Genomic DNA, 14778 nt, shown 5'->3' with positions numbered 1-14778 from the left:
GGCCCAACTTGTTGAAGTAATCCGACGTTTGGAAGGAAGGCACGAATCTTTCAAATATTTTGAGCCTGATTAAAGGAAAGATAAGTTTGAATTTATTAGTAATGTGGGTGTAGGGTTTAGGGAAATATGTTAATGGGAGAAGATGGGTTTTGATATGGGGGCAGAAAGCAATGAAAGGTGATTTTGAATTTGAATTTGAAAATTTTAAATTTGCGGGGATTTTAAATGAAATTAGGAGTTTTCACTGAATTATGATTGAAATTTGGTGGTTTTAAATTGAATTATGGTCTTTTTCCAAATTTTTTATGTAGCAGTTAGGGGTTTTATTCAGGATTTTCTTGTAGAATTGAATTGAATTGGGGCTTTTAATTGAATTGAATTAGGGCTTCCTTCCAGGATTGTCTTGCTTTAGTTCAGTTCTCTCATTAATTGATTTGTTTTTGTTTATTATAATTGTAGGTAACGTTTATTATTAGTCTACATTATGATAGACTGTAAAAGGGGGTCTTCAATATTAATATCATGATAGGTACTGACCATACTGTTATGTCTTATATGGATCTTGAAAATGTATGTATGGCTCTTAGATATCCTAGAATTACAATGATTTTGTACAAAGTTCCTGATAAAAATGGTCTGCAAATACTTTTTTATGATTGGATGCGATTGAAACGTTCAACCCACGCTTTGATTTGGATGTTTATCATGCTGAGTTGTATATTGAAGCTTCTGAAAATTATGGCAATAAGGGGGATGGAGATGAAGTTAGAGCGAAAAATGTTAACTTAGGAGGTGAAGATAGTGATAGCAATGGTCCCATTTTCTCTCCACTAAGTGATGATGGGAATAGCTTGTTTGATTTTGACTATTTTGCTGAATGTGATAAATTAAGTAATGGTTGGGATCAAATAGTTGACGAGAGAAATAATGATATAGGTGAAGCAAACCAAGAAAGTGAGGTAATAGGAGATTTTAATGTTGTAGAAAAAAATGTATTAATTGTAGAAAGAATCAACAACAAGGTGCATTAAAGGCATGTGGTAAAATACATAATTTCATGAGGTGTAATAGTTGTACGTGGTTGAATTTATTTTGTCAAAAACCTCTTTTCTTTTAGTGATAGATAAATATCACAACACTAGGGAGAAAGATGAAGCAAGGTTTGGTCACAATACCAAGGGGAAAGAGGAAGCAAGGTTTGGTTCACCGCGGCGGATAAGAATGGAAATCAGTTGCTCTTCATTTTCGAGTTTGCCTTATGAATTAGGGAACCGGTTGCATTGTTTACTCCGAAATCTACCATTGATGAATCGAGCCGTGGTTGAACTTTTTTTTTTTTTAATCGTTCGTATTATGAAAACTAATATATTTTTTTGGCATGCTAATGAAAGATTTCTTGAGAGGATATAAGGCCATTAGGCTCTGCCTCCAAGAAATTAATCAGTGTTATATTTCTCTGATCTTGAACATGTTTCGATCACCTATTTCTTATATATGGAGATAGGCAAAATGAGTTTTTTAGTCTTGTAAGTTTGCTAGTTAAGAGTTTTAGTCCATCTTGTTTCAAAATCAGAATTTTAGTCCTGTAAGTTACAAAAGTTGAGAGTTTTGGTCCTATGACCTGCTATAACAGGTAATGTGATGGTTGTTGAATGAGTTGGCGTTTAATTTATAAAAATAAATAAATTAAAAATATATTAGGTGATGTGGCTAATTAGTTGGATGATTTTGGTGGGAAGTTTGATCCTCAATGTCAAAGGCACCAAAATAATGGGCAACATTTAATATATTAATTTATATATTTATTTGTTGTTATATTTTTACAATGAAGAACCTCAATAAACAATTGAATAAAATATATCATTATATTTTTATGAAGGAAATAAGCATAACTAATGGTTTTTATTGCAGGATTAAGCTGTTTAATTATTTTTTGTCTCTATATGAGAGGTCTTTTCTCTCGCTATGAGAGGCGGATGACTGGTCATCTTTCACTTTCACCAATTCATTTTAATTCCTGCATATTTTCCAAGGATCTGGACTATTGGATCAGTTTGTACTTATTGTGACCAATTTTTTAGCCTTATTTGAGTTTTAAGATTAGGGTTTTTGTTTTGTTTCCTTTTTTGTATTTCCTGATTTTCCTCTCCCCATCTTTTCATCTTTTAAACCTAATTTCTCTTCCATCTGTAATCTTTTCTCAGCAGGGTTGACGGCGCTGTACTCTACCTTTTTATTCTCCGCCTCTCATCTATCTCTTGACTCACTAATGGAAGGTATATCGGAATCAATGGCCCGATCTCTCTTGCTAACGGTGGATGAAGAAGAGGGGGTTACGGTTGAACATCCTACCGTAACTAGGGTTCCCACTCAAAGGCTTCAACTTCTGGGGAGGTTGGTCTGCTCTCGAGAGATCTCATCACATACGATCAAGACCAATCTTACCCGATTACTCCAACCGGTGAAAGGCAGCGAGTTTCGCCCACTGGGCTCGAATAGATTCATTGTGACGTTCAATCATGTCCTCGACTACACTCATGCAAAAAATGGTTGCCCATGGATTTTGGACAAAAATGCTCTCCTCCTTCAAGATCTGGATCCAAATTCCGATCCAACAACATGCGACATTAATACGATGAACATTGTTGTTAGGATTCATAATCTTCCACTTTCCAGCAGATCTGCAGATGTTGTAAAGCTAGTTGGAGATAAGATTGGTGACTGTATTGAGGTTCTAAACTCGAAAACTTTGGAAGTTGCCCAGTTTGCTAGAATCAAAGTCCGAATTGAGGTGAACAAAAGTCTGAAGAGGGGAATATTTCTTCATAATCCCGATGGTAAAAAGATCTGGATTGCATTTACATACGAGAGGCTACCTAATTTCTGTTTTCTGTGTGGAATTATTGGCCACGCAGAGAATAAATGCCCAACACGCTATGAGGAACAGTTCGTCGACCAAGGGGAGAACTTTCCTTATGGCACGTGGTTGAGGGCCTCGACTATAAAAGAAGGAGATACGAGCAGATCACCCATGCAGGCGTTGAATAACAAATTTGGCGAATTTCCATCAACAACCAAAGCCACTCCACGCGGTGCCGACATCTTCAGTTTTGGGCAGCCGCAAAGCCATGCAAATTCGAGTCTGGTAATAGCTAGTGGAAAGGAAAACTATAGAAATTTGACGTTTGATGACACTTCTTTGGTAAATAATGCGATTCAGTTCCAGGCAAGCAGTGAACTCATCGCGTTGCAACGCAAGAAGGTTGTGGTCCCAAAAAAGAATAAAAAACACAAGGCGGTGGAACTAAATGAGTGTGAAACAGAACGGTGCAGCAAGAAACAACTCTTGTGGCTTCGTGACGAAGACCTTAGCTCAACGGCGGAGACTGCAATGCAGTCCCGCCGAGACCAATGAGTTGCATCTTTTGGAATTGTCAAGGGCTCGGGGCTCCCTTGACAATTCACGTGCTCGGAGGTATCCTTCGAGTACATCGGCCCCTTATGGTGTTTCTCTCGGAAACGAGGGCATCACCTGCCTTTATTGAAAAATTAAAGGCTAAATGGAACCTGTTTGGAGTTTGTGTGGATAGAGTGGGTAAGTCAGGCGGTTTGGCTCTTTTCTGGCTGAAAGACTTAGTGGTGGATCTTTTGAGCCTCTCTCAAAATCATATAGATGTGGTGGTTACCGATTGCGAACGGGGAAATAAATGGCGGATTACGGGTTTTTACGGGTGTCCGGAACAAGGTCGTAGACATATATCTTGGGATCTTCTTCGAAGCCTACATAATTCACGAAATTTGCCATGGATTGTGGGAGGGGACTTTAACGAAATTTTGAGTAACAATGAAAAGGAAGGGGGTCATCCACGTCTTCCATCTCGTATTCATGCATTTAGGGAGGTACTAGATCAATGCAATCTCACGGATTTGGGCTTCCAAGGGTTCACTTTTACCTGGTCTAATAAACAAACAGCACCCAATACTATTCGTTGCCGCCTTGATAGAGTGTGTGCAAGTACCGAATGGATCAGCCTGTTTCCAAATGCAAAAGTCCAGCACCTAAGTTTCTTGGGATCCGATCATGCTCCAATCAAACTTTCTTTGAGTGTGAATAGTCATGCTCAGCGGCAAAAAAAGAATAGACCTTTTAGATTTGAAGCTACTTGGATGCGAAGGGATGAGTGTGAAGCTATAATCCAACAACAATGGGATAACATAATGGACGAAGACCCTACAGACGAGCTAATGCAAAGGACCGAAGGCTGCCGCATTGCCCTTATTAAATGGAGTAAAAGCAGAGTTCACCAACCTCGGCGCCGCATTGAAAAAATCCAAAACCGTCTTGAGTTTCTAGAAACGGCTGAACAAACGAACGTTAGGGTGGAGGAGGCGAGAACACTTAGGCAGGAGTTGGCAAGGCTTTACGAAGATGACGATTTATACTAGCGCCAAAGAAGTAAAATTGATTGGATCCGGGAAGCAGATAGAAATACTAAATTCTTCCATGCCAAAGCGACGATCCGAAATCGAATCAACCGAGTGACCAAACTTCGAGATAGCATGGGTTGTTGGCAGGATAGTGAGGCAAATATTGAACATATTATATCGAGTTATTTCGGAGAGATTTTCCGGTCTACCAATCCTAATGAAGATGAGATAGATGAGGTGCTGGAGAACATCGAGGCAAGAGTCACAGACGAAGTCAATCATGCTCTTTCTCAACCGTTTTCTAGTGATGAGGTAACCCGAGCCATTTCTCAAATGGCTCCTCTCAAATCCCCCGGCCCGAATGGCCTTCCTGTTATCTTTTACACTAAGTATTGGCATATTCTGGGCTCAAATATCTTATCTTGTGTCCTTAATTTCCTGAATAAACGCAAACTTCCCTCTGCACTAAATTTTACATACATTGTCCTTATCCCTAAAGTAAAGCAACCCGAAAGAATCACTGAATATAGACCCATTAGTTTATGTAATGTGGTTTACAAATTTGGGTCTAAAGTGTTGGCAAATCGCCTTAAAACTGTGTCGAGTGACCTTATCTCTCCTACTCAATCTGCTTTTGTTCCGAAAAGATTGATCACTGATAATATTCTTGTAGCCTTTGAGATTAACCATTTTATAAAACATAGCTCTAATCGTGGAACTAATTATATGGCTATTAAATTGGACATAAGTAAGGCATATGATCGGATTGAATGGGTTTTCCTGCGAAAGATCTTGGCTAAATTTGGTCTTCCTGCGAATTTCATTGAGCTGATTATGTTGTGCGTTTCTACTGTCTCTTACTCTTTCTTATTCAATGGATCACAGTTTGGTCTTCTCTATCCGGAAAGAGGTTTGCGTCAAGGTGACCCCCTTTCCCCATATCTCTTCATCTGTTGTTGTTGGGTGCTAAATACCAACACGCAAGTGCACGTATCGCAAACAAGTAGTAAAAGTAGACTCGTGAGAGTCGGATGTCGATCCCACAGGGAATACTCAAATTATCTAATCCTAAGTACCAAATTCTAACAATTATGATTTTTATCCAGCCTACGCAAAGTTGTCAAATAAAATCAATTAAACAATTAAACTAATTATGAAAGCAATTAAACACGAGAAAATATCAATAAAAACGGACCTAGGATTTTATCTTCCCCCTATGCAAGAATTGCTCACCCAAAACCCCTCAATTATGCAATATCTGATTCATGATTATTAACCCGAGACACTAATTTACTCATAACCCGCTGTCGCGTGTATTATGAGTCTATTATTCATAAACGGTTCACTATATGTCTATGCAAACAAATTATGAATAAAGCATTAACTAACAAGTCTCATAAATGGCTACCTAAGGTGTTATCTGTATGTCTACGACACCACATGCAATTGACACACTCATCCGGTGAAAACTACTCGAAGGCTCTTCTGCTTACCGTCTAATTATCAAAATAGCTCTGTCGAGTCAATCCCAATAATCACAGATAAAGCACATAAATTGATCAAGTTCATGCACTAACAATCATATCAAGTAGAAGAAATAATCATAAAATCATAATTGCATAATCTCAAGAAAACGGGTTCACCATCCCCACATAGGGTTCCGACAAAATCCTAGATTAAAAACTTAGCTACGCATGTTCTCTACGAAAAACATCATAAAATATAAAAATAAATAGATTAAGAAAAGATAGACGAAAGAAGAATTGTGATGAAGATTTGTCAATTCTCCGTCTTCGATTCTTCGTTCTCTCGCTCCTCTCGCTCCAAGGTTGTGTCCGAAAAGTCTTTTTTGATTCGTGCTTGGTTTGAGATTAAATAGATGTCCCAACTTGGTAGATGATTCTAGGTTTCCTTGTGTGTTTAAAAGTCCAAAATTGTCTCCAGCGTGATTTGGCACGGCCGCGCGAAAATCAGTGCAATTCTCGCACGGCCGCGCGAGAATCGCCGAACCTTCTGCCCAAATTCAGCATTTGGCACGGCCGTGCCAAAAATAGGCTAATTTTGGCACGGCCGTGCGGGCCTGCTTTCAGCCAATTTCAGCATATTTTTGATTATTTCACTTTTGGCCCATATTTTCTCCAAATTTGCAGTTTTGACCTCAAACTTTTCCAATTCTTCAATTTATACCTAAAATACAATAAATCAACTTTTTAACCACCAATTATCGTTAAATCACTCCAAAAGCTCAAATAAAAAAGGTACGATAAAGTATAAAAATATATACTTAACACACCCCCAAACTTGATCTTTTGTTTGTCCTCAAGCAAAAACTAGCAACTTTCACAGCAACACTCTCAAGAAATGCCTCTCATCACATAGATTAATGGTCAACTTTCCTTTTTTCAGAACTTGCAATTATCATGACAATTCTCAAAAAATTACAAGCTCGTAATTCAAAGATACGTATTCACTCACCATTGCTAAAAACCACAAACCATGCTATCGCTTCAAGTATCCCATATTTACAAATTAAAAATGGAGAAAATTTATACTTACATAATAATATTCAACTCCAAAGACTCACCAAATTTCTCTACTCGGCTAGTATCAAATAATTGAGCTATTGGGATCATTGGGACTTTTTGGCTTTCAAATGTTGGGCTTTTTGGTTCGAGGTAGGAAATATGGGTATATGTGGCTATGCTTCTTGAATTGAGGTGATTACGCCAAATTTTGAAAGATAGGCGTTTGAAACAATGAATTCACCTCTAAGGACTTTAATAAACTCGATTCTGAAGAGTTCAAAAGTCTCCACTTTTGCTCTTAAGACAATGGATCGAGCTTTCAAAACAATTCAACAACCAGTCCTTACTTCCCCTTCTAGTCTCTTCTTCTTCTTTCTCTTTCTCTTTTTTTTTTTTTTTTTTTTTTTTCAAGTAGAAGAAGGACCTTATAAAAAAAATTTCGACCGAACTCCAAGGGTTAATTTTTCAAAAATCTCCACTTATTCTACCTTATACACATTGGCTAAAAGAAAGAACACCGTTTCTCCAAGGCTCAATCAAGGTTCGAATGATAAAAATTTAAAGGTAGGCTTGAAAGGCTCAAACGGTTCAAAGATGGCCCAAATCACTTCCCAAATTGCTCAACAATTTAATATTTCACTTTGTAAATTCCTAAGGCAAGTTCTAAAACCGAATAGCATATGATATAACATAAATTAACTCAAATTTTAAAACACAAAACTTTCAACCAAAGCAACGCATAATTCGAGATTCCTAACAATGACTCCTTCTTACGACACTTTGAATCAAAAGCTCACCAAAATTCGATCAAAATCAAGATAAAACAAGCAATTTCATCATTAAACATTGACCATCTTTCATCATCATGATTCATCGAAGCATTTATCTCAAGCAAATTTTTTTTTTTTTTTTAAAAGCAATAATTAAACTAAAACAACTAAAATAATAAAAAAAAATCCTAAGGCATGCAAACTAAAAAATTAAAGCACATAAACATGTAATTATCCACCCCCAAACTTAAAATTTACATTGCCCTCAATGTAATTAACACGAAGTTTAAGGATAGAATACACCTGAATAAGTCGTTTTGGCCATGTCCGGGCTGCTCTTTCACCCTCGCCTTTATTATGCTTCAGTTGAGGTTCGCACGGCCGTATGAGATTTTGAACTGTTTTCCGCACGGCCGTGCGATTTGCTAAAATTGGGCAGTAGCTTCCAGTTTTTTTACACGGCCGTGTGAAATTAAGCCTTGTTTTGGGACGGCCGTATGAGCTGCAAATTTGCGATTTTTGGTCCTAAAAATTAAAAACATGTTTAATTTATTAGCTTGCATGCTTATAAAATAAGTAAACAAAATAAAACAAGAAAAATAAATAGTAAAAAAAAACGAAAATCTCGGGTTGCCTCCCGAGAAGCGATAAGTTTATAGTCTTCAGCCAGACTTTGTTCATGCTCGTCAATTCCTTAGCTTTTGAACCCATCTCCTTACTTCCTTTTGGAGAAAGTCTTGAATAAATGGGTTGATTCGATTCCTCTTTCGACTGGTTCGCTTAGGAATGCCCTTTAATTTATTCTTCTTGATGTCATGAGGCGTGCCATCATCGTCTTTTATCACGGTGTTTTGAGTAGGTGTTGTAACCAACTCAACCTTTTTCTTTTGTTCTCCTACATGCACATTAGTATCCACAAAAAAATTTAAATCATGTAATTTAACAGGAAAAAGTTTAGAATCACTTACCTCATCAAGAAGATAACATCCATTAGCCGTAATAGGCTTTTCATCTACCCGGTACACCTTGAAGATCATTGTTTCTTCCCCCACACTCATTCTTAGCTCTCTCTTTCCTACATCAATAATTGACCTACCGGTTGCTAAGAAGGGGCGTCCTAAGATAAGGGGAATATTTTCATCTTCCTCTATGTCTAGTACTAGAAAATCGGCCGGGAGTATGAACTTATCTACCTTGACCAATACATCCTCCACTATACCTAAAGGGTGAGTAAAAGATCTATCGGCTAGCTGCAAGGTCACGAAAGTGGGCTTAATTTCTCCTAAATTCAATTTCTCATAAATTGATAAAGGCATTAAATTTACGCTCGCCCCTTGATCACACAACGCCCGCCCAAAATACCTAGTACCTATTGTGCATGGAATGGTACAACTGCCCGGATCTCTAAGCTTCGGTGGAATTTTATTTGCAAGGATAGCACTACTTTGCTCATTGAGGTCTATGATTGCTGCACACTCCGGAAGCCTCATCTTTTTCGATACAAGTTCCTTTATAAACTTAACCCAATTCGGCATATTCTTAAGTGCCTCAACAAAAGGAATATTAACATGCAACTTTTTAAGATAATCCAAAAATAACTGAAATTGCATATCAAGCTTAGAGTTTTGAAAACGTTGAGGGAAAGGTACCTTGGGAGTAGGTTCACTTACTGTGATCTTTGTGTTGCTTGGCCCGACCTCGGTTTTTTCCTTGGGCTCCTCTACAATAGGCGGTGGTGCAACGGACTTTTTAGGAACTTCCTCTAATTGCCTCCCATTTCGCAAACTCACTGCATTGCACTGCTCGATGTTGCTCTTTCGAGGATCATCCGTATTCGACGGCAGTGCTCCCGACGGCCTCGCATTTAGTTGGGTTGCAAGTTGCCCCATCTGTGTCTCCAAATTTCGAATGGAAGCTTGAGTTGATGTCATGAATTTTGCTAAGATGTCAGCGAGGTCAACTCCTTGGGCCGGAGTTTGAGGTGGATTTTGGAATCCGGGAGCTGGCCTTTGTCCTTGCTGATTTCCTCCCCATCCACAGTTGGGGTGATCTTTCCATCCCGGATTATAAGTGTTGGAGTACGGGTTCCTCTGTTGTCGGTTGGTGTCATTGACGTAATTTAGAGACTCCGTTTCTTCTAAGCACTGGCCGGGTCCTTGGATTGCATGGACTTGCTGAGTCTGCAATGCTGCTACTTGCTTTGATAGCTTTTCTAACTGGGCGGTGATTGCGGTGACACCGTCTAACTCCAAAATTCCTCCCGTCTTTATGACTCCGCTATTGGATCGGTCCGATGCCCGCTTGTATTTGTTCCTTGCGATTCGCTCCAAAAGTTCGTAAGCTTCGTCGTAGGTCAAACTCATGAACATACCTCCAGCTGCAGAATCGAGCACGGTTCTCGAGTTGTCTTGCAATCCATCGTAAAATATTTGCAATTAGCGCCACTATTGCAGTCCGTGATTCGGGCACCTCCTTACTAATTGTTTGAACCGCTCCCACGTCTCGAATAGTGATTCACCGGCTTCTTGTATGAAATTTTGAATTTCTCTCCGGATTCTCTCAGTTTTTGTTGGAGAGTTGTATGTGTTCATGAAAAGTTGTGCTAGCTGGGCCCAAGACGAGATGGAGTGCGGTGCGCGAGTTTGTAACCATTCTCGGGCCGCTCCTTGTAAGGAGTGCTTGAACAGGCGGAGTTGCAGTGCTTCGGGGGATACTCCGTTCATCTTGTGTGAATCACGCGTCTCGAGGAAGTTGACCAAGTGGAGATGTGGGTCTTCATGAGCCAATCCGCTGAATAAACCATTGTTTTGAAGCATCGTGAGGAGTCCCGCTCGAATTTCAAAATTGTTGGCTGCAATGGGGGGCTGCTGGATGCTTGATTGGAACCCATTGAGTGTCGGGACGGTGTACTCATGCAGTGCTCGTTGACGAGGTGGTGGATTAATTAGCTGAAGTTGCTCTTGCTCGTTGACGATATTTCCTGCCGCATTCGGTAGGCGCCCTTGGTCGTCTCCCATACGATTATTCTCTTCTTCCATTGTCGCATAAAAAGTACCTAAAAAAAAATAAAAAAATAAATAATTAAATAAAACAAATAAAACGGCTGAAGTAAGAAAAATTGCTCAAATTTAATATTAGAATAAATAGATAATTTAGCCGTATTCCCCAGCAACGGCGCCAAAAACTTGTTTGGTGCTAAATACCAACACGCAAGTGCACGTATCGCAAACAAGTAGTAAAAGTAGACTCGTGAGAGTCGGATGTCGATCCCACAGGGAATACTCAAATTATCTAATCCTATGTACCAAATTCTAACAATTATGATTTTTATCCAGCCTACGCAAAGTTGTCAAATAAAATCAATTAAACAATTAAACTAATTATGAAAGCAATTAAACACGAGAAAATATCAATAAAAACGGACCTAGGATTTTATCTTCCCCCTATGCAAGAATTGCTCACCCAAAACCCCTCAATTATGCAATATCTGATTCATGATTATTAACCCGAGACACTAATTTACTCATAACCCGCTGTCGCGTGTATTATGAGTCTATTATTCATAAACGGTTCACTATATGTCTATGCAAACAAATTATGAGTAAAGCATTAACTAACAAGTCTCGTAAATGGCTACCTAAGGTGATATCTGTATGTCTACGACACCACATGCAATTGACACACTCATCTGGTGAAAACTAGTCGAAGGCTCTTCTACTTACCGTCTAATTATCAAAATAGCTCTGTCGAGTCAATCCCAATAATCACAGATAAAGCACATAAATTGATCAAGTTCATGCACTAACAATCATATCAAGTAGAAGAAATAATCATAAAATCATAATTGCATAATCTCAAGAAAACGGGTTCACCATCTCCACATAGGGTTCCGACAAAATCCTAGATTAAAAACTTAGCCACGCATGTTCTCTTCGAAAAACATCATAAAATATAAAAATAAATAGATTAAGAAAAGATAGACGAAAGAGGAATTGTGATGAAGATTTGTCAATTCTCCGTCTTCGATTCTTCGTTCTCTCGCTCCTCTCGCTCCAAGGTTGTGTCTGAAAAGTCTTTTTTGATTCGTGCTTGGTTTGGGCTTAAATAGATGTCCCAACTTGGTAGATGATTCTAGGTTTCCTTGTGTGTTTAAAAGTCCAAAATTGTCTCCAGCGTGATTTGGCACGGCCGCGCGAAAATCAGTGCAATTCTCGCACGGCCGCGCGAGAATCGCCGAACCTTCTGCCCAAATTCAGCATTTGGCACGGCCGTGCCAAAAATAGGCTAATTTTGGCACGGCCGTGCGGGCCTGTTTTCAGCCAATTTCAGCATATTTTTGATTATTTCACTTTTGGCCCATATTTTCTCCAAATTTGCAGTTTTGACCTCAAACTTTTCCAATTCTTCAATTTATACCTAAAATACAATAAATCAACTTTTTAACCACCAATTATCGTTAAATCACACCAAAAGCTCAAATAAAAAAGGTACGATAAAGTATAAAAATATATACTTAACAGTTGTACCGAGGCTCTAATTGCGATGATTGATAAAGCGGTGGTGAGTGGGAATCTTAAAGGAGTAAAGGTGGCCCCTTCTGCACCAGTGGTATCAACTCTCTGTTTTGCTGACGATACTCTGATTTTTGGTCATGCAACAGAATCTTATGCAGAAAGTTTGAAGGGTATTCTGGCGAAATATGCTCGTGTTTCGGGGCAGGAAGTCAACCTCGATAAATCCACTATGATGTTTAGCCCTTCCACTTGTCCCTCGAGAAGATCAGCCATCAATCAAATTCTTGGTTTCCATGTCGTCGATCGTCATGATAAGTACTTAGGAATGCCTGCTACTATGGGAAAAACATGTAAAGAGATTTTTGCCTATTTACGGGATCGAGTGTGGTCGAAGATTAAAGGTTGGGGAGAAAAACACCTGTCTAAAGCGGGAAAAGAAGTTCTTATAAAGGCGGTCCTCCAAGCTATTCCCTCCTATATTATGAGTTGTTTCATACTTCCTCAAGGGCTGCTCCGCGAAATTGAATCGTCGATTAAGAGGTTTTGGTGGGGTAATGGAAAGAAGAAGGGAATGGCCTGGAAATCGTGGACTGATATGTATAAGTCGAAGAACGAGGGTGGATTTGGATTCAGAGACTTGGAATCTTTTAATATGGCTATGCTTACAAAGCAAGCGTGGCGAATCTTTACCTGTCCGAATCTTCTTCTCTCTCGAATAATCAAAGCAAAATATTTCCCCCAAGGTTACATCTTATCGGCAAATATTGGGTCTAGACCATCAGCAACTTGGAGGAGTATTTTTAAAGTTATTCCTTACCTTAGGGCGGGAATTCGGCGAAGGATTGGCAATGGAGTTGGCACATCAATTTGGGCGGATCCGTGGCTTAAAGACGGAGGAAGCGGTAGAGTGTTTACTACACGGCCGGTGTCCACAGCATTCCCAAATCAGGTGGCGGATTTAATCAATCCTTCTTCGAAGACTTGGGACCTCGATATCATCAAAGAGGTTTTTTGGCCGATTGATCAAGAACGTATTTTGGCAATTCCGATAGGCAACCTTCACGCTATGGATAGATGGGTGTGGACCTTTTCCAGTAATGGTCGATTTTCAGTTAAATCGAGCTATCACAATATCCTTGCGAGTAATTTGATTGAAAAGCGAACTGGCTGTGCCGATGAGGGAGATAGTAGTGGTACCACAAACCTGAATTGGAAAGATATTTGGAACGTATCCATACCACCGAAAATTCGCATCTTTCTTTGGAGATTTTGCTCGAACATCCTTCCCACAAATGCAGAACTTTTCCGCCGAAAAATTGCTAGCTCTCCATTATGTGGTTTTTGTAACCTTATGCTTGAGGATCCACTTCATGTTATTACTGAATGCAGGGGCATGGATAGGGTCTGGAGGTCGCAGCCGTTTGACGAACTCCCAGCCTCAAGCTATCAATCTCCGTGGGATTGGATGGAAAAACTGAAGAAATACTTGAGCTCGAGTAAATTCCAATTGGCAACTATAATTGCTTGGAAAGCGTGGGATAATAGGAACAAAGAAAAGATTGGTGAAACGGGAATCCCAGCTGGAGAGTTAACTGTGAATATTACTAACAACAGATTAAATATATTACTGCTGGCCCAAGATCACCAACCACGTTGTAGAAAGATTACAACTAAAAAAGAAGAATTAAACCTCAAATATGAGTAAAGAAGAAAGCTGAAAATTGAAGAGATAATTTGTTGGAAATCTTTTCTACTTCTCGATTGATTACAAAAGCTGGATAACACACTAATATATACAACTTTATAGAAGGCTCTAGCATCCTAATTAATTACCTTAATTAATGACCTTGAAATTTTAACAATAAAATAAAGTTTAATTCTACTCTAGAAAATTCTTGAAAAACCTACTGTAAAGAAAACAAAAAAATAACTTTAAAATTTCACACTCCCCCTTAAAGTGATTTTTTGGAAACCATGCCAAGGTGAATTCGAAGAAACTCAAATGGAGCTTTAGATAATGATTTGGTGAAGATATCAGCTACATTTTCTTGACTTCTCACCTCCATAGCGTTAATTGTGCCATCAAGAACTTTTTCTCGAATGAAGTGATGCTCGAGCTCGATGTGCTTGGTTCTTGCATGATAGACGGGATTATTTGCGAGTTTGATAGCACTCTGATTATCTCCGTAGATCGTAGTTGGTTTCGCTGCAGGAAGATGTAAATCTTCGACAAGCCTTTGAAGCCACACACACTCTTGAGCAGCAAGTGCCGATGCTTTATATTCGGCCTCCGTAGTTGATAAAGAAACTGAATCTTGTTTTTTGCTGCACCAAGAAACACTCGTACCACCACATAGAAACACATACCCTGACGTAGATCTTCGATCATCCAAGTCACCACCAAAATCAGCATCAGTAAAACCAACTAAAGAAGGAGTCGCCCCTTTCTTAAAAAATAAGCCCATATCAAGAGTTGAATTAATGTATTTTAAGATCCTTTTTGCAGATTCGAGGTGAGGCTTTCTTGGTGATTGCATAAAC

The 14778-nt window shown here is 39.0% G+C and overlaps 1 protein-coding gene across 1 annotated transcript; it reads right to left on the bottom strand.

The window, feature by feature from the left end:
* Positions 1 to 8564: 8564 nt before the first annotated feature.
* Positions 8565 to 10152, bottom strand: LOC148772325 (uncharacterized; the record flags this gene model as incomplete). Its single annotated transcript, XM_088814983.1, has 3 exons — positions 8565 to 8618; positions 8740 to 9686; positions 10083 to 10152. Coding segments are annotated over 3 exons (1071 nt in total), but the record flags the coding sequence as incomplete, so codon positions are not given.
* Positions 10153 to 14778: the final 4626 nt, after the last annotated feature.

Source organism: Erythranthe guttata, chromosome 2, assembly GCF_056151865.1.
Source record: "Erythranthe guttata isolate IM_541 chromosome 2, IM_541, whole genome shotgun sequence".
NCBI classification, from domain to species: domain Eukaryota; kingdom Viridiplantae; phylum Streptophyta; class Magnoliopsida; order Lamiales; family Phrymaceae; genus Erythranthe; species Erythranthe guttata.
The sequence above is the reverse complement of the archived record's forward strand: the minus strand, read 5'-3'. Positions and strand labels throughout refer to the sequence as shown.